General features: G+C 37.0%; 1 protein-coding gene across 1 annotated transcript; it reads left to right on the top strand.

Moving 5' to 3' along the window:
* The first annotated feature begins 6,583 nt into the window (after positions 1–6,583).
* Positions 6,584–8,463, top strand: LOC109192659. Its single transcript, XM_019343356.1, has 2 exons — positions 6,584–7,637; positions 7,724–8,463. Exons 1-2 carry the CDS (start codon positions 6,584–6,586, stop codon positions 8,461–8,463), a joined length of 1,794 nt encoding a protein of 597 aa, XP_019198901.1.
* The last annotated feature ends 11,550 nt before the right edge of the window (positions 8,464–20,013 follow it).

Consider the following 20,013-nt stretch of genomic DNA (forward strand, 5'->3'; position numbering starts at 1 on the left):
TCTAACAAGATCTGTCAAATTTCATTTTCTTTCTTCTTGTTCTTCTCTCTTAGCTTCTTCTCTCTTCTTCTCCTCCTCACCACCACATCTTGCTTCTTCTTCTCCTCCTCACGGCCACCGTCACCGTCACCGTCCACCACTCATCCTTGCTACCACCATCACCTTCTTTTTAATTCTACTTCAACTCCTCCTTACTACCACCGTCACCGTCCACCACCGTCGCCACTCTACCAACGCCGCCTCCACCACAACCTTCCTTCTTCATTGTGTGTTTTTTTTTAAATTAGGTATTATTTTAATATTTTGAATTGTTATAAATATTTTAAAATTGTTTTGAGTTATCTGTTCATAGTTGGGTAATTTTTGTATTTTTATGCAATAATTATGTATAATGTAAGTGTAAAATAAATTTACACGATTGGCTATTTTATTGGCTTTACTAGATTTAAATTTAAATAGTGTTGTTAGTGTTAATTCTTTTATGGACCATGTGAGTACATAATTAGTGGCCAGCATGGATTGTTTATTTGAGTCTACGGTGAAGCATTCAAAGAACAAACTGAGTGGCTGTGGCTTATTCGAACAGTGGAAGGCTAAGGAAGAGGCTACATTTGAGGATCAAACAAAAGACTCATTAAGCACTATAAAAGCATACTGCTCGAATGGAGACATTGCCAATTCGATTCTTACACATTGCGAGAGCTATCCTGATTTTTACAAAGCTGTTTTATGATTTAATGTGATTTATGATTTAATTCTTAAAAGTATTTAAATTGTACTACATGATCAGTACGTGGTACTACATGATCAGTCCTGGATATGTGTTAGAAAGAGTGGTAGTGGTAAGGTTGGAGGCCGTCTTCATTTACCTCTTGTAATACTCCTTTTGGTGAACATCTATAGTAGATTGGGCAGACGTGGGTTGCCCGCAGACGTAGGAGAAGGAGCTCCGAACTGCGTAACAATTTCTTTGTGTTTTTAATTTACTTTATGCTTTCTGCAGTTATTATTTATACTTGCGTAAACGAGTTTAATTAATTAACTAAATTGGTGCATAACTTAATTAACAAGTAAAAGCAGATAGCTTTTATGTTTCAAGTGTCACGGTGCAATTTCAATTGGTATCAGAGCCTGTAGACTTAATCTATTAGTCTATCGATCTGGCCAATCCGTGCATCTTGAATTTATCTCTTCAGCGGCTCTTTTTATTTTTAAGTTTATTGCTTATTTGTTTGATCTCACGGGGTATTGAGTTTTGCAGAATGGATCGAACTAAAGCCATTCCCCAGTAGACTGGCGACAATTACGCATATTGGAAGGCGCGTACCCGTACGCATCTAAAGGCTCAAGGGGAAGCTGTATGGTGGTCTGTGGTGTCAGGATGGACGCATCCCACTAAACCCAGTTCTAGTGCTGATGGAACAGAAGTAACTAAACCAGAGACTGAGTGTACTCAAACAGAAATAACTAATGCAGGAAACAATGACAAAGCCTTAGACAAAATTTATTCTCTTATGCATGAAAGCCAGTTTTCAATTGTTGCAGGTATTCCTTCGGCTAAAGGTGCTTGGGAGGCACTTGAGTCTATATACGAAGGAACTACATCGGTAAAACAGTCAAAGCTGCAACTGGTCCAGTCAGAATTTGAAGAACTGCGCATGAACGAGGATGAGACAGTCATCGACTTTCATACACGCGTACAGGAAAAACTTGTTAAGAAGATACTGAGATCTTTACCGCCCAGGTTTCGAATGAAAGTCACAGCCATCCAAGAGCATGATGGCTGGGATAAAAAATATGTTACTCAGGTTATGGGAAATCTTAAAATATATGAAATGGAGATTTTAACTGATCATACGAAAAAACAAAAAAATATTACTTTTGCCGCTGAAGAAAATAATGTTGTATCCGATACAGATGAAACTAGTGATGATACAGTTGCATTCTTAACTAAACAGTTTTCAAAAATTTTGAAACAGGTATCCAAAAACACTCACAACAGAAATTCACTAAAGGGAGCAACGTCGTTCAAAACTGCACCTAGGACAGGAGCGTCAAACGCCAAGCAGTTCTATCTCACGTCCAGGACAGTCCAAAGAAAGGTCCAACAACAAAGGCATCAAGTGCTATGAATGCGAGGGATTTGGGCATGTACAAGCTGAATGCGCCACCTATCTTTGACGCAAAAAGTCTATGTCCGCCATTACGTGGAGCGATGACGAGCCCGACGTTGAACCAACTGGGTTAGATGCCGAAGAAATTTCGGGTAACTTTGTTGCATTTACAGCACGATTTACTGACAGTTTAGAACCTGTTGAAGACTCAGAAGGTGGTGACTACGTCTCTGCAGAAGATGTGGAACAAAATGCTTTATCTTTTGAAACTGAATTTAATAAGTTGTATCCCAAATGGGAAGCATTAAGAAAAATGAACTGCAAACTAGCTAGTGAAATTGAGATTGTAACGAATGCAAATAAAGTCTATCAAAATCAAGTAGCCGATATGAATGTTTTGCTTAAAGAAGCAGCATGTCGAGAGGAAAGACTACAACACGAAGTACAAACCGGAAAGGTACTTCTTAAGGAAGCAGCTGACCGAGAAGCAAAACTCCAACAAGAAGTTCAGAGTTTGAAACAGGAGCTCAGCACCTACAAACGACAAATCCAAATGATGGATATCACTTCAACACTCGATAAGATTCTTGATTCCGGCAGGAAAACGTCTGCAAAATTTGGTTTGGGCTTCACTGGCAGTAACTCCAAAGATAAGACTGTATTTGTCAAAGCCTCTGGACCTGATCCAGACGACATCCCTGAATGCAGCACTGTGAAACGCTCCTATGGTAAAGTAAACGTAAATAAGATAAGTTATAAGCTATATAATCCTGTTTGCCACTATTGTAGGTTACGCGGACATACCAGACCTGAATGCTACTATTTCTACAAAGGTCAAAGGATTGAGAAGTTCAGGCACAAGAACATTCAACCTTTCACAAAACAGATTTGGGTCAAAAGGCTGATTATATATCGTTTGTTTCATTTCATACTAAAAGTGCTGGACGAGAAGAGATATGGTATTTTGACAGCGGGTGTTCCCGCCACATGACAGGGAATGTAAAATTCCTGAAAAACGTCAATACCAGTAACGGTGAAGTTACTTTCGGTGACGGTGTCAAAGGTCAAGTGACTGGCGTAGGCACTTTAAATGTAGCTGGTTTGCCAAAACTGGACAAAGTGTTACTTGTCCGTGGACTTCACGCCAATCTTATTATCATAAGTCAATTGTGCGACCAAAACTGGAACGTGTGCTTCACTAAAAATAGCTGTAGTGTGATGGACAACTCAAATCAGTGTGTCATGGAAGGTAAACGATCAAATGATAATTGCTATATTCTATCAAATAATGTGCTATGTTGCAGGTCCAGCATGAATGAAGCTGAGCTATGACATCAAAAAATGGGCCATCTTAGTTATAGACTTCTCGATAAACTTGTAAAATAGAAGGTGTTCGTGGGCAACCGAAAATGAAAGTCGAGTCATCTATCTGCGGTGCCTGTCAAGCTGGGAAACAAATCAGATCAGCTCATCCAGCTCAACACACCATAAACACAAGCCGGTGCCTGGAATTGATTCACATGGACCTCGTTGGTCCAACTCAGACAGAAAGTCTTGGAGGTAAGAAGTATATACTAGTATGCGTTGATGATTTTTCTCGTTTTGCTTAGGTTACGTTTCTCAGGGAAAAATCCGAAGCGCTTGAGGCATTCAAGACACTGGGATTAAAACTTCAAAAAGAAAGAAACGAATCCATCAGTAGAACTCGAAGCAATCACGACAGAGAATTCGAGAACAAGCTGTTCGATAACTTTTGTAATCAATTAGGGATTACACATGAGTATTCAGCTCCAAAAACTCCAAAACAAAACGGAGTTGTGGAAAGGAAAAATCGCACCATCCAGGAGATGGGTAGAGTGTTGCTCAACGCCAAAGGATTACCACAAAAGTTCTGGGCGGAGGTTGTAAACACCGTGTCACATCATCAACAGAGTTTACCTACGACCGGGCACAACACAAACTCCGTATGAACTCTGGAAAGGTAAGAAATAGAACATTACTTATTTTCACATTTTCGGCTCACGTTGTTTTATCTTGAAAGATAGGAATCCGACTTCTAAATTTGAACCGAAAAGCGACGAAGGAATTTTCCTCGGATATTCCATCAACAGCAGAGCCTATCGAGTATATAATAAAGTGACCAAAATCATAATGGAGTCCACAAACGTCGTCATTGATGATCAACCCAGTGAGATTACTGAAGTTGTCCAAACTGATCCAGTGACAGAACTTGAAACTGACCGACCTAAAATTCCTGACGCTGGTACTCCAGAACCAGACCTTGAGTCACCTATCTCATCGCCCATATGCAATCAACCCGAATCTGAACCTGAGACAGAATCAGAAAATGATCATGATGATATTGATATTCCAACTCGTATTCAGAAAAATCAACCGATCCAAAATATAATTTGAGATCCCAGTTCAGGTGTGAAAACTCGAGGTAAACCAAAGCGCGACTATCTTGAACTAGCTGGATACTCTTGCTATACGTTGCAGATTGAACCAAAGAATATCAAAGAAGCCTTAACTGATGAACACTGGATCAAGGCCATGCAAGAAGAATTGGGACAATTCGAAAGGAACAAGGTATGGACTCTAATCCCTAAACCGAATAATGTAAATATTGTAGGTACAAAGTGGATTTTTCGAAACAAGACTGACGCAACCGGTAATATCGCTCGAAATAAAGCAAGACTAGTCGCTCAAGGGTATTCCCAAATTGAGGGAATCGACTACAACGAAACGTTTGCTCTAGTGGCTCGCCTGGAATCCATCCGATTGCTACTCTCCATTGCCTGTGCTTTAAAGATGAAGCTCTTTCATATGGATGTTAAAACAGCCTTTCTAAACGGCTATCTCACAGAGGATATATATGTTGCACAACCGAAAGGGTTTGAAGACCCGCAACATCCAGAATATGTATACAAGCTTGAAAAAGCTCTATACGGGCTAAAACAAGCTCCAAGAGCCTGGTACGAAAGACTTGCACAATATTTACTTCAAAATGATTACAAACGAGGAGGTTCGGACAAAACCTTATTCATAAAACGATCAGGTAAACACATAAGCATTGCACAAGTTTACGTTGATGATATTGTGTTTGGGTCCACACAGACAGGTGAAACGGACAAACTGGTCAAAGTTATGCAACAAGAGTTCGAAATGAGTATGATCGGAGAGCTGACGTATTTTCTAGGATTACAGGTCAATCAGTCAAAAGAAGGGATATTTATTTCTGAAGCGAAGTATGCGAAAAATCTCATATCAAAATTCGATTTTGAATCTGCGAAAGATGCCCGGACACCCGTCTCAACAACTACAAAATTATCTAAAGACAATCAAGGTACTTCCGTTGACTACACATTGTACGGGAGTATGATTGGTAGTTTACTGTACCTAACTGCTAGTAGACCTGACATCATGGTAAGTGTTGGTATGTGTGCACGCTATCAAGCAGATCCAAAGGAATCGCACTTGAAGGCAGTCAAACGTATTATAAAATACGTTAAAGGTAAAATAAATTATGGTATTTGGTATTCCACTGATACTAATCTCAGTCTTACAGGTTTTAGTGATGCTGACTGGGCTGGTAACGCCGATGATAGAAAAAGCACATCCGGAGGATGCTTCTTTATCGGGAAAAATCTGGTTGCCTGGCTGAGTAAAAAGCAAAATTCAATCTCGCTCTGCACTGCAGAAGCTGAGTACATAGCTGCAGGCAGTTGTTGTACACAGTTGCTTTAGATGCGTCAAATGCTGTCCGATTACGGGTTTGATTAGAAAAATATCGTCCTCTTCTGCGACAACACGAGTGCGATCAATATATCTAAAAATCTGGTACAACACTCCCGGACGAAGCACATAGACATCCGTCATCATTTCATCCGAAACTAGTTGAAGAAAAAGTAATTAATTTAGAATACATTCCAACTGACAAAAATCTTGCAGATTTATTCACGAAACCATTAGACAAATCCAGGTTTGAACTACTTCGTGCAGCCCTCGGAGTTTGTACGATTAATGTCTAAATTCTCCAGCAGGTATTTTTTTAAATTTATTTTTTATTTTTGGACTAACTGATTAATTGGTTTACGTGCGTGTTTCTGTTACCAGAGACAAAGGGATACAAATTTGTTTGGGTTTCTTTAATCTTTCCGGTCTTATTTATGTATATATGAATTACTAATTTTCCCTTGGAATGTTTTATTTTTTTCGGATATCTTATGCTTGCATCTAGAAGACCAATTCTAGTCAAACACCATCAAACTCTCCTTTTTCCACTCATCTACTAACCTATGAATATCATTATATCTATCCTAGCCATCAATATCTCACGCCTTTTCAAGCTACACATCAAATCAACCCATTACTTTTTGTCTCTCTTGGTCTTCCTCTCAACCCGAGATCACCACCATCATCTTCATCTCTTCACCTTCCACCATTATTTCTCTCTACAAGCTTCACCCATGGAAAATCCATTTCTCATCTACATGACTCGATTAGAAAGAGCAAACCTTTTTCGAAAAATCATTGATGTCGAGTCTCCCTTATCTCCTGAAGCTACCGATAAGGTTCTTGCCACAATCAAATCAGACGGATTTCTACTGGAAAGGCTCACGGACAAAGAAAAGAGGCAAATGCTTGCTCTAGCTCGCCATATCTCCGCCATACCTTGGCCGTTTCCACCTGTGTCAGCCGCTGTCCCAGATTCCACTCTTCCCGGTCCAGCGTCTCTTGCCTCATCTCAGACAGTGGTACTCCCTGCCCTTTCTTCGCCTTTAAACACATCTAGAAAAATTGATTTTGATGTATCTCTGCCTGATCAATTTGTGTCTCCCATATCTCATGATGTTTTTGATGTTCAAACTCTGCTTGTACCTGGTGATCCTTATGATCCTTTGTCTCACAATTTACCTAGGGAAAATGTTGATTTAGTTGCTTTATCTGACCTAGTAAATTCTTTGCCATCTGCGTTTTCCATTCGAAATGTTGCCCAACATGTGTCTGTTCCAACCGTGGCTTGTTCGGCCTTTTCTATTCCCATTACTATTGCTGCATCTAAAAGTCACTCTGATCCTGTACCCATTCCTGTTTCATCTACGCAAGAATCGGTTCCCATTATCTCTGTTCCTATTGCTAAATCTTCCCGAAAGGGAAAGGAGAAAATCTCTGTTTCAGGTACTGCAGAAAAGAGAGGATTGTCACAGTTGGATGATGTTGAAACTCAAACTGATCATAAACTTCAACGGAAGGGTTCCACATTGCCACCCAGAACCACTTGGTCAAGAGCCCAAGTTGACACACATGCTGTTCCTACGCCATCTGGCTCCAAATCGAAAGGATCAAGCAAGGTCTACAAACCGCATCTTCTATCTCCCGATTTATTTGTTGTTTGGAAAACTCATGTCAACCGGGTTTCCATCGTCGAAAAATCTATCAATGAAGAGGATTTGGCTGCCAAGTGCAATATTATCCCGCTGTTACGTGATCAAAATTTGCTTGCCTCTCTACGCCATATTGGTCCCTACTCTACATGGTTGACAGCAGAATTTTACACAAATTTGACCTTGGACACATTCAATGAAGGCTAGCATGATTTCATCAAGTTTTCATTCGTGGCACTTGGTATCCTTTCGGGCCTACTGAGATTAATGCATATTTGGGCACACCAAATCATCCTGCTTCTCCGGATCCTAGTCCTCACTTGTTGGCAACTGCACTCACTCATAATAAAGTGGTTTCATGGCCGAGTGATGGAATTTCAAGCTTGAAGCTCACAACTGTCTACTCCGTGCTTCTTCGCCTTGCATCGGCGAATTGGGTCCTGGCAGTCCGTCGCCATCAAGTACCAGAACATCTAGCTGGCCTTCTATACAAAATCAGGAACCGTCTTCCGTTCAACCTCGGCATGGTTATTTTCTCTCACTTAATGTCTTTTTTGCAGAAGAAAGAAGCCAAAGTCCATCTCCCTTTTCCGTGTTTGATTTATGGGGTGCTTCAAGACCATGGTTTTATTCCCTATAAGGAAGAAGTGATTACAACTCCTGACAATGCTTACATTTTTGATGATCGACTTACACAACGAGGTCATTATGATGATCGAGCTTCACTTGATCAGCTTCCTGCTATTCCACCTCCAGCGCCAATGGTTTCTGCGCCAGCCTCATCTACTGACACTACGTCAGCTTCTCGTCCAGGCTCAAGACTGGTTCCCAAAGAACCCCCAACATTGGTTGATCGTAGGCAGATTGTGCTCACTCTTGAGGCCTCTATTGCACAAGTTCAACAATCGGTCACCCCTCAACAAGCAACCATCTCTGGCCTTGCAAAGCTTCGTGATGCATAGCTCGAAGAAACCTCGCTCGCATAGAAGCTATTCACGATAAATCTAATCCACTATTTGATGTTCACCTTCCTTTGTCATTTATTTGGCAAAAGGGGGAGTAAGGAGTAAGGAGTAAAGGGGAGTATGGGGGACTATTCTACTTTTTTGGATGACTATGGTACGGTTTTATTGGCTATTTTGGAAGGGCTATTTTTGGAAGTGTTATTGCTAGTCAGTATGGTAATAATGGACTTATATTAGTTAGGGGGAGTAATAGTAGTGTTTGATGCTCCTAACTATCTGTATGGATATTTTTGGTATGGTATCTCGCATCACAAGTTAATCGGTGTTATGGTATGCTATGATTTCAATGCTTCTGTGTGTGATTCAAGAATTGAAGATTTTTTCAATTAGATTCTCTATTCAGAAGTGGTCCAAAAGAATTTAATTTTTTAATTATTTTCTAAATGTCTATGATATGTTAAGTACATATATTAAGGGCTATAAATAAAATTTAAATTGATTTTTGCCCAAAGTAATTGATACTCAAGTTTTCCAAATAAAATGCCAAAGGGGGAGATTGTAAGTGTAAAATAAATTTACACGATTGGCTATTTTATTGGCTTTACTAGATTTAAATTAAAATAGTGTTGTTAGTGTTAATTCTTTTATGGACCATGTGAGTAGATAATTAGTGGCCATCATGGATTGTTTATTTGAGTCTACGGTGAAGCATTCAAAGAACAAAATGAGTGGCTGTGGCTTATTCGAACAGTGGAAGGTTAAGGAAGAGGCTACATTTGAGGATCAAACAAAAGACTCATGAAGCACTATAAAAGCATACTGTGATGGTGTCTTTGATAAGCCAGCTTTGCTCTTTGTTCAGATCAGTAAGTAAGCAGTTTTGGTTCAGCTAACAGCTTTTATGGGTCAAGGGCTTTTTGGTATTTTCCTGTTAAGATGGCAGTTATAACTGCCATCTCTTCCTCTCTCCTTTTATAAGGCTGTAATCTTCTTTTTCTTCTGAAGTTTTCCTCTCCAATAATACAACATGCTGAGCTTCTTACCATAGATGAACTTTGTCACTTTCACCATGAGTTAATCTATCTTAACACGGTATCAGGGCGCCGGAGCTACGCCGCCGTGGTGATGACAGAAAATCAGAATGGAAATTCAGTCGGAGCTTTTTCGAGCCAAAGTCCAGCTCAGATGAACATGAATTCGAGTCCAAATCATGCTCAAAGAGCTGCTGATGAATTCGATGATCCCTGGTACCTGCATATTACAGAAAATCCTAACCTGATCCTGGTGTCTCCACCACTGTCCGAGGTGAATTATGCGTCCTGGAGCAGATCAATGAAGATAGCTCTTGAAGTCAAAAATAAATTTGGATTTGCAGATGGATCCATATTGAAACCTGAGATAAATGATCCGAAGTACACTATTTGGAAGAGATGCAACAACATAGTGTGCTCTTGGATCTTCAAATCGCTGAGTCCTACGATTGCAGAAGGAGTTTTATACCTTGAAGTTGCATCGGATGTCTGGAATATTCTGAAGAAGAGGTATTCTCAGGTTGATTCACAGAGGATTGCTGAATTGCAGAATGAGATCTTCAAATGTTCTCAAGGTAATCTCACAATTAATGAGTAGTTTACTAAAAGTAATGCATTATGGGTTCAAATGAATGCAATGAGACCTATTCTTGCCTGTGAGTGTGTGCCTAAGTGTACCTGTACTCTGATTGGGAAGATCCAAAAGGAAAAGGAAGAGGATCAGATAATAAGATTCCTAGAAGGATTGAATGAAGAATATGAGAATATCAAATCCGGAATTCTAGTCATGGAACCTATTCCAGCCATGGAAAAAGTTCTCAATATGACTTTAAAGATGGAAAGGAAGCTCAGGAATTCTCTTAGTCAGAAGAACACTGATCTAGTTCAAGCTAATGTTGTTCAAGGTGGTGGAGATCAGAGTGCAGATGATCAACCTGTGGTTTCAGCCTTAAGCAACAACAACAAGAAGAAATACAACAGTGGAACAGGGAAAAATGTGCCTAAATGCATTTTTTTGTGGAATGATTGGACATACTTTGAGAAATGCTATAAGAAGCATGGATATCCCCCAGGTTGGGTAGCAGGTTATAAGTCTAAGAATAAACAACAGCCTCAAGATGCTCAGCAGGTCCACAATGCTTCTGTGAACCAAATTGGTGATATAGGCCTCACTAATGATCAGTTTCAAAGGCTATTGTCATTGTTGCAGAATCAGAATCAAGGAAGTCAAGCATCAACTAATGCAGTTGTGACTGTCAACACTACTGGACTGAGACTAGAATTCAGAAATCCCATGGAGAAACATCATGAAGGCAAGTTTATCTCTAACCTTCATGTTAGTAGTGCTTTAATTTCCTCCACCATTTGGATTCTAGACTCAGGAGCCACTGACCATATACATGCTCCTTAGAATACTTTGAAGCATACAATTCTGTTCAGGGAATGTCTGTTAAGTTACCAAATGGAGAAATGTTGAGTGTATCACATATAGGACAAGTCAAGTTGCATAAAAACATATTGTTGCAGGATGTCTTACATATTCCCTCCTTCACTTTCAACATTATATCTGCAAGCAAGTTAGTGAGACAATCAGGCTATGAAATCATTATGAAACCTAACTCTTGCACCATTCAGGGACATCTTTGGAATATGGATGGTTTTGCTAAGGAAAGAGATGGATTATACATACTTTCTGATCCACCTATGAAGAAGCAGATGTGTGGTGTGAATGAAGAATCTGATATACTTTGTAATGGTTTTTCTCTGCAATTGTGGCATGATAGATTAGGGCACTTTCCCATAAATAAAGTGCAACTATTAAAGGGAATAAAACTTGCATCTTCTTCTAAACCTGTTGATTTTATCTGTGAGACATGTCATTTTGCAAGACATAAGAGATCTATTTTCCCTGTCAGTGTTACTAGAGCTGAAAGATGTTTTGATTTATTACACATGGATGTTTGGGGCCCCTTTGCTGTGCCATCTCTCAAAGGGGAGCATTATTTTTTGACTATGGTAGATGATCATAGTAGATTTACTTGGCTGCATCTAATGACACACAAATCGGAAGTAAAGACCATATTTCAGAACTTTTACAATATGGTTTGCACTCAGTTTTCAGCAAAAATTAAGGCTGTCAGAACAGATAATGGAAGTGAGTTCATAATGACCACATTTTTCAATGAAAAAGGAATAATACATCAGAGATCATGTGTGTACACACCCCAGCAGAATGGGGTGGCTGAAAGAAAATATTAACATATTCTGAATATAGCCAGAGCCTTGAAATTTCAGTCTGGATTGCCTGATGATTTTTGGGGCCACTGTGTCCTAGACTCCTCTTATTTGATTAATAGGCTTCCTACTGATGTTCTAAATGGTAGCACTCCATTTCAGATATTGTTTGGGAAGGATGTGGATTATGAGCATTTCAGATCCGTTGGTTGTTTAGCATTTGCTGCAACTATTTCACCAGGGAGGAACAAGATGGGATCCAAGGCCTCAAAGTGCATATTCTTGGGTTTTCCTGCTAATGTCAAAGGCTACATGTTATATGATGTTATTAACAAAGTTACTTTTGTTTCTAGGGATGTCAAATTCTATGAACATGTTTATCCTTTCAGAGACAAAAATCTAGATGTCAATAAGCCTGCATCAGAGTTGTTTAATCCCACCTTGCCTCTTGTTCCCATTTCTGTTAAAGCAGATGCTAGTTCTTTAGAGCCAACAAGAGGACATGTTATCCCTGCAGCCACATCTCAAAGTTGTGACAACAACTCTAATGAGATAACCAGTAGAGCTCTGTTGAATGATGATGATATTCACTCTGGTGAGACAGCCAATGATGCCTTGATGAATGGTCAGTCACCAAACCTCTTTGTTGAATTACCCTCTCTTAATACATCAGATGAGGTTGATAGGCAAGCTCAATCTGATAACATTCCACAGCCAAGAAGATCATCTAGAACAAGAAATGTTCCATCAAAGTTGCAGGATTACCTGTGTCAATCTACCATGATGAGAAGTAGTTTTAGAACCTCACCACACTCTATGGACAAGTTTATCTCCTATGATAACTTGTCACCCAGCCATAGATTGTGTGCATCATCCATTACCACTTCACATGAACCTCAAACTTACAAAGAGGCAGTCAGAAGTGAAGAATGGAGGAAAGCAATGCAAGATGAAAAAAAGTCCTTGGTTCAGAATGATACATGGCTATTGACAAATCTGCCAGCAGGAAAGACTCCCATTGGCTGTAGATGGGTGTACAAAATTAAACACAAATCAGATGGTTCTATTGAAAGATATAAGGCCAGGCTAGTGGCAAAGGGATATACTCAACAATTAGGTGTTGACTATATTGAAACTTTTTCTCCTGTGGCAAGAATGACAACAATCAAAACTTTTTTGGCTGTGGCTGTGGCAAAAGGATGGGACATCCAACAACTTGATATTAACAATGCTTTTCTTCATGGGGATTTGCAGGAGGAAGTGTATATGGTTGTGCCACCAAGTTTTCAAACTGATAAGCCCAATCAAGTTTGCAAACTGCTGAGATCTTTATATGGATTAAAACAGGCTAGTAGACAATGGAATGCCAAATTAACTAAAGCATTGCAAGACAATGGTTTCAGACAATCATCTGCTGATCCTTCTCTGTTTACCAAGAAAACTCGTGATTCTTTCATTGCTTTGTTAGTATATGTTGATGATGTCCTGGTTGCAGGAACATGTTCTGTTCAGATTAAAGAATTGAAACAATTTCTGGACAACTCTTTCAAGATCAAAGATCTTGGTCCATTAAACTACTTTCTTGGCATTGAAGCTTTCAGATCCTCTAAGGGTATCAACATCTGCCAGAGGAAGTACACTCTTGAGATCCTTGAAGAAAATGGCTTCCTGGAAGCCAAGCCTGCTAATACTCCTTTCAATGCAGGTCTAAGACTTCATAGTTTGGATGGGGTTTTGCTTGAACAACCTGAAGTTTATAGAAGATTGGTTGGCAAGCTTTTGTACCCGACAAACACTAGGCCAGATATAACATTTGCAATGCAACAGCTTAGTCAGTTTATGGACAAGCCTAGAGATACTCATTTGGTTGCAGCTCATAGAGTGTTAAGATACTTGAAGGGTTCTCCTGGTAAAGGCTTTCAAATTCAAGGTTTTTCTGACTTTGATTGGGCAACATGCATAGAGAGCAGAAAATCCATAACAGGTTACTGCATTTATGTTGGGCATTCCCTAGTTTCATGGAAAACAAAGAAGCAGGCTACTGTGTCTAGATCATCTTCTGAGGCTGAGTACAGAGCCTTGGCTTCCACAGTGTGTGAGATACAATGGTTGTTATACCTATTGCAGATTTACAAGTTGAAATCAGTAATCATGTGGCCTTGTTTTGTGATAATCAATCAGCAATTGTAATAGGAGAAAACCATGTTTTCCATGAGAGAACAAAACATATAGAGATTGACTGTCATGTAGTCAAGCAAAAGGTCCAAGAAGGGGTGATCAAATTGCTAAGCATCTCATCACAGAATCAGAATGCTGATGGATTCACTAAACCCTTGCCTAAACCAGCTTTTGATTTCTTCCATTCTAAGCTAGGCCTTCAAGATCTTCATGCTCCAGCTTAAGGGAGGGGGGGGGGGGGTGATGGAGTGTCTTTGATCAGTCAGCTTTGCTCTTTGTTCAGATCAGTAAGTAAGCAGTTTTGGTTCAGCTAACAGCTTTTAGGGGCCAAGGCCTTTTTGGTCTTTTCCTGTTAAGATGGCAGTTATAACTGCCATCTCTTCCTCTCTCCTTTTATAAGGCTGTAATCTTCTTTTTCTTCTGAAGTTTTCCTCTCCAATAATACAACATGCTGAGCTTCTTACCATAGATGAACTTTGTCACTTTCACCATGAGTTAATCTATCTTAACATACTGCTCGAATGGAGACATTGCCAATTCGATTCTTACACATTGCGAGAGCTATCCTGATTTTACAAAGCTGTTTTATGATTTAATGTGATTTATGATTTAATTCTTAAAAGTATTTAAACTGTACTACATGATCAGTACGTGGTACTGCTGAAGCAACTTGTGAAGATTGTTCGGGTATTCGTGTGTCAGTCCTGGATAGGTGTTAGAAAGAGTGGTAGTGGTAAAGGCTGGAGGCCATCTTCATTTACCTCTTGTAATACTCCTTTTGGTGAACATCTATAGTGGATTGGGCAGACGTGGGTTGCCCCGCAGACGTAGGAGAAGGAGCTCCGAACTGCGTAACAATTTCTTTGTGTTTTTAATTTACTCTATGCTTTCTGCAGTTATTATTTATACTTGAGTAAACGAGTTTAACTAATTAACTAAATTGGTGCATAACTTAATTAACAAGTAAAAACACATAGCTTTTATGTTTCAAGTGTCACGGTGCAATTTCATATAAGAAATTATGATGAACTTGAATTTTAGGAATTATATTAAATTATATTTCGAATGAGGATAAATCTTCTGTGAGACCGACTCCCAAATCCATTTCGGTGAGACGGATCGGGTCATGATGAAAATGTAATACGTACTAATAAGGAATAAAATGTTTATTACTTATATTGGTGCCTATGCGGCTGCACCGACCACAAGTTATGGTGCGACCGCATTTGAGCTAAACTCTATATAATAATAATAATAATAATAATAATAATAATAATAATAATATTATTATTATTATTATTATTATTATTATTATTATTATTACTATTATTATTATTATTATTTTAATATACATCGCATTATACTATATACGATAAAATATTTGTTGTAATTTTAATTAATGTGTATTACAATATTTTTTAAAGTACAACTCATACATATATGAGAATGTTTATAGTGCCATTTGAATGAGTTTGTCTAATACTGAATTAAATTACAGTTGGCAATGGTGTTCGTTACAATAGTTTGTAGTCTGTTTTAACCATATCCATTCTCTCATAGACAATTATTTACTTTTTGTTCACATTTTAGTTTATAATGTTTATTCCTCTACATTTGTCAGCATGAGTTGTCAATTAGTAGTTTTTTTTTTTTTTTTTTTTTTTTTTTTTTTTTTTTGTAAAAATCTAAACGGATAAGGAAGATTACTTGAATTTGATGAGATAAGTAGGATTACAGCTAGCAATTCGATATAAATGTATTGTTTGTGTACTAATTACTTGAATTTGATAACATGATTCAGATTACGTTGAACAATTCGATATGTATGTAAGGGTTTTGGAATCAGCTATTGTCTCCCCTAACGCGTCTCTCATGCCCACTGCTCGCTGCCACGATATTCCTCTAATTACCCACCCCCGACGGCGTCGCTTCCCCTGCCGCCGACGAGCCACTGTACTTCTCCGCCGACGGCGTCGCTTCCCCTGCCGTCCACGAGCCATTGCACCTCTCCGCCGACGGTGTCGCTTCCCCTGCCACTCACTAGTCGCTGCACTTCTCCGGAGGTAGTCGCTTTCCCTGCTGCCTACTCCGGTACGTTGATACTTTATCGTCGGTTTTCTGTTTGTAAATCTACTGTGTTTTACATTAGCCACGAGCCGCTGACGCTTACTTACATATGATGTTGTTTTCATCGCATAAATTATGTTTGTCCTGAACTTTTTTCTTTTAGACCATTGTGTTAATTTGTTTCGTATGGAACTGTGCATTCTTATTTGTTTCATCTACGAGTCTGCTTAGCCAAGTGCTTTAGAGTTTATTTGCCTCCATCTACGAGTCTGCTTCACATATTTTGTATGGAACTGTGTTTTACATTACCCATTACTTTTGTTTCTTCTCATTGACTTATTCCCAACACCTAGCCATATTTCTCTCACAATAAAAGAATAAACCTTCTTCTTGACTAGGACAATTTCTTGTACTAAAACCAGTACAACTTGCTACTGGTTACAGTGATTTAGAAACATAACAATACAAGTTTTTTTTTCTAGCATGATGTCTCTTTCTATACAAGAGGCATACCGTGTGTTAGATGAGACTGAAAACTAATGTACCATACAAAAAAAAATGTATTACTTTCCTTTGGTTCCTCGACTGCAGAGGTTGTATGCATCTAATGCAGCAATTGATACGAAGTGGCAAACAAATTCAGTTGAAGATGGAATCATGTGTCATCCCTCAGATTCGCTTGCTTGGAAGCATTTTAACGACATTTATCTTGACTTTGCATATGAAATTTGAAATATCAGGTTAGGTCTGTGCACCAATGGTTTTCAACCATTTGGACAATCAGGACAACAATATTCCGCATGGCCTATGATACTAACAACGTACAACTTGCCTCCTTGGATGTGTATGAAGGAGGAGTATATGTTCTTAACCGTATTGGTTCCAGGTACAAACAATCTAAAAGAGAAGATATATGTTTTTTTACAACCTCTTATTGCGGAGTTAAACCAATTATGGGCAGTCGGTGTTCAAATATATGATATTTCAAAGAAGCAGAATTTTCATATGCGAGCTACCCTTATGTGGAGAGTTAGTGATTTTTCTGCATATTCGATGTTATCCAGGTGGAACACTACTAGGAGGTTAGCTTGTCCATATTGCATGGATAAGTCAGATGCTTTCACCTTAAAACATAGTGGTAAGCAATCGTGGTTTGACAATCATCGAAAATTTTTGCCACCCAATCATCCATTTTGCAGGAATAAGACAACGTTCTTTAATAACAGAGCGGTTACAACTAAGGCACAGCTTCTTCGAAGGTCACTAAATTGGATGCAGCTGAAGTTAATGGATTCATTTGAAAAACTTGTGGTTAGAAGAAGCGAAGTATCTTTTGGGATTTGCCGTATTGGAGTTCACACTTGGTACGACATAATTTGGATGTCATGCATATAGAAAAAAATGTGTTTGATAACGTGTTCAACACAGTAATGGTTGTTACTGTCAAAACAAAGGACACATATAAATCTAGAGAAGAGCTGGATGATTATTGTTGGTGGCTTGAGCTGAAGCGAGACCTTGTGACCGGAAAGTTCCCAAAAGCTTGTTACACACTTGAAAATTCGGCAAGGGAAGCATTGTGTGAATGGGTTAAGAATCTCAAATTTCCTGATGGTTATGTATCTAATATGAGTCGATGTGTAGATAAGAAGAAGTTGAAGTTATTTGGTATGAAAAATCATGACTGTCATGTGTTTATCCAGAGGTTAATACCAATTGCATTTCGTGAGTTGCTCTCGCTAAATGTTTGGAAAGTTCTTACAGTGTCGAGATTGAGTTTCGATTTGTCAAACTCGTACGTTATGTAAATACTTGGCTTGAAATTTTTGGTGTTGTATACATAGTAGTATTGTGAAATTGTATTAATACTGGATTATGGACTATAATTATATTTTGGACAAATCATGTGGAGAAAATTGTATTTTATATTATTTTTTGAAAAATGTATTTGGAGAAAATTATATATTCTTGAGAAAATTGAATTTTTGGGGACAAAGTATTTATTTTTGGAGAAATAATGAAATTTTGATAAAATAATTTATTGTGTGGTGTCCAAGTAAGAGTGAGTACTGTTTACTTGGACTATTTACTACTCATTGGGCTGAAAATCGCATGAGAGTGTATCACATAAGTTATGATTCAGTTTTCAAATTGTTTGAGTGGTAGTAGGTAGGAAAATCTGACTACTTGGATCATATATTACCCAATGGCTTGGAATCCTCTAGGGTGTGCACATAGGTTTTAGTCCAGTTTCAAAGTGGATTTCAAAAAATTTGGTTACTTCTCTATAAATAACTATTTATTCTCCATATAAGGAAATGTATAACTCCACTTGTATTTTGGAAAAGTATGAAATTATATGAGTTTTGAAAATATAAAAAATTCAAGCCATTATTTTACGGGGTGAAGTGAAACTTACTTAGCTTATGCTAATTTTTGTCTACATTCTGTTTTTGTGTAAAATTATTTATACAGGTGAACATGGATAGGAATTCAGGATGAATTCAAGTTGAGAAGGAATAAATTTTAATTATTTGTTATTTTGAGGAAAATATTGTTGTATAGTAATTGCAGTTTTAAGTACGAAGTTGATTTTGAGATATTATTTGATGTTGTAAATTTAGTATAATTACCATAAATAATGTTTAATAATTGACAAATTCTATTAGGTAATAAAAATTATCATTATAAAATCTTTTGTACTATGGACACATTATTTATAATTATTTTGGTTTAATAATATTATATCTTATTTATAAAAAACCAAAGTAATACTTTTAGTACTATTGAATATTGATTGACTAAAAATAATCTTAATTATTATTAAGGCAATTAATAGGTATTTAGCTTTAAAAAGTCTTCAAATATATGAATTATAAAACCATAGAATCAATTAGTAGGACAATTATATTAGGTAATCTAATTAATAATTTCTTTTATTAAATTATACCCCATTTTCAATAATGAACATAAGATTTCTTCCGTGGAAATATTTGTAAAAATTTCATTATATTATAATTAATAAAATATGAAATATAATTAAGAAAATGAAATTATAAAATTAAAAAAGCATGAATATTTATAATTTTTTAAAAATATACATACATACACTTTTTTTTTAGATAAATACATACATAAACTTATGCACTATACTAATAATAATACAAAATTTAAATGTTACTTTTTTTTTTAATTTCTAAATGTAACTTTTAAATATAAATCGATTAGTGCACATAATAGTGTTTAGTTCAGTGTATTTTAGGGAATGAGGTTACAGGCTTTATATACACAAAGAATAGCTAAATGATAGGAAACTAACATAGAATTATTCTAACGATCCTAATAATGCTAACCACTCAATAAAATCTATCAATATAAATTATAATTAATGAAATTATATTAGAGTTTAAGTTTATAAATTAGAGTTTAAGTTTACTCATCAAAATTTAAAATTTAAATTTTTTTTATTGATTTCTAAGTATATATAATTTTGTTAGTTATTATTCATATTTTTAGAATTATAATATATATGAAATATAATTTGGAATAAATAAAATTAATTATGTGATTTTTTTTTAAATTTATCTAAATATGTAATGATTATAGATTATATTAACCATACAAATTTTAAATTTTGTATGTTATGAAAATAGATACTTGACTAAATATATAAAAGTCCAACTATATTATTATATTGTACAGTTTAACATCTTTTCATTTTTGTCTATTTTCGCTTTTAAATTCTTAATAACAAAAATTTTTCGTGCAACGAACGAGTAAAACACTATATTTTTAAAAATACAATTGGATAAATGTCATAAATTAGTACAAAATCATTTCTGTTTATAATAATTAAAGAAAAAAATAAATAATTTAAATATGTGAACCAATGATTTCAAAATGAAATTAATATACAGTTACAAATAAATATTGCATGATTAGATTTACTTTAATTGTATTAGTGTAATGATTTTTCTTTATTAGTTTTTGAGAGAAACTAAGGGAGTGTTTGTGTTGCCAGAAAATATTTTAAAAA

The sequence above is a fragment of the Ipomoea nil genome, unplaced genomic scaffold (genome assembly GCF_001879475.1).
Source record: "Ipomoea nil cultivar Tokyo-kokei standard unplaced genomic scaffold, Asagao_1.1 scaffold1813, whole genome shotgun sequence".
Classification (NCBI taxonomy): Eukaryota; Viridiplantae; Streptophyta; class Magnoliopsida; order Solanales; family Convolvulaceae; genus Ipomoea; species Ipomoea nil.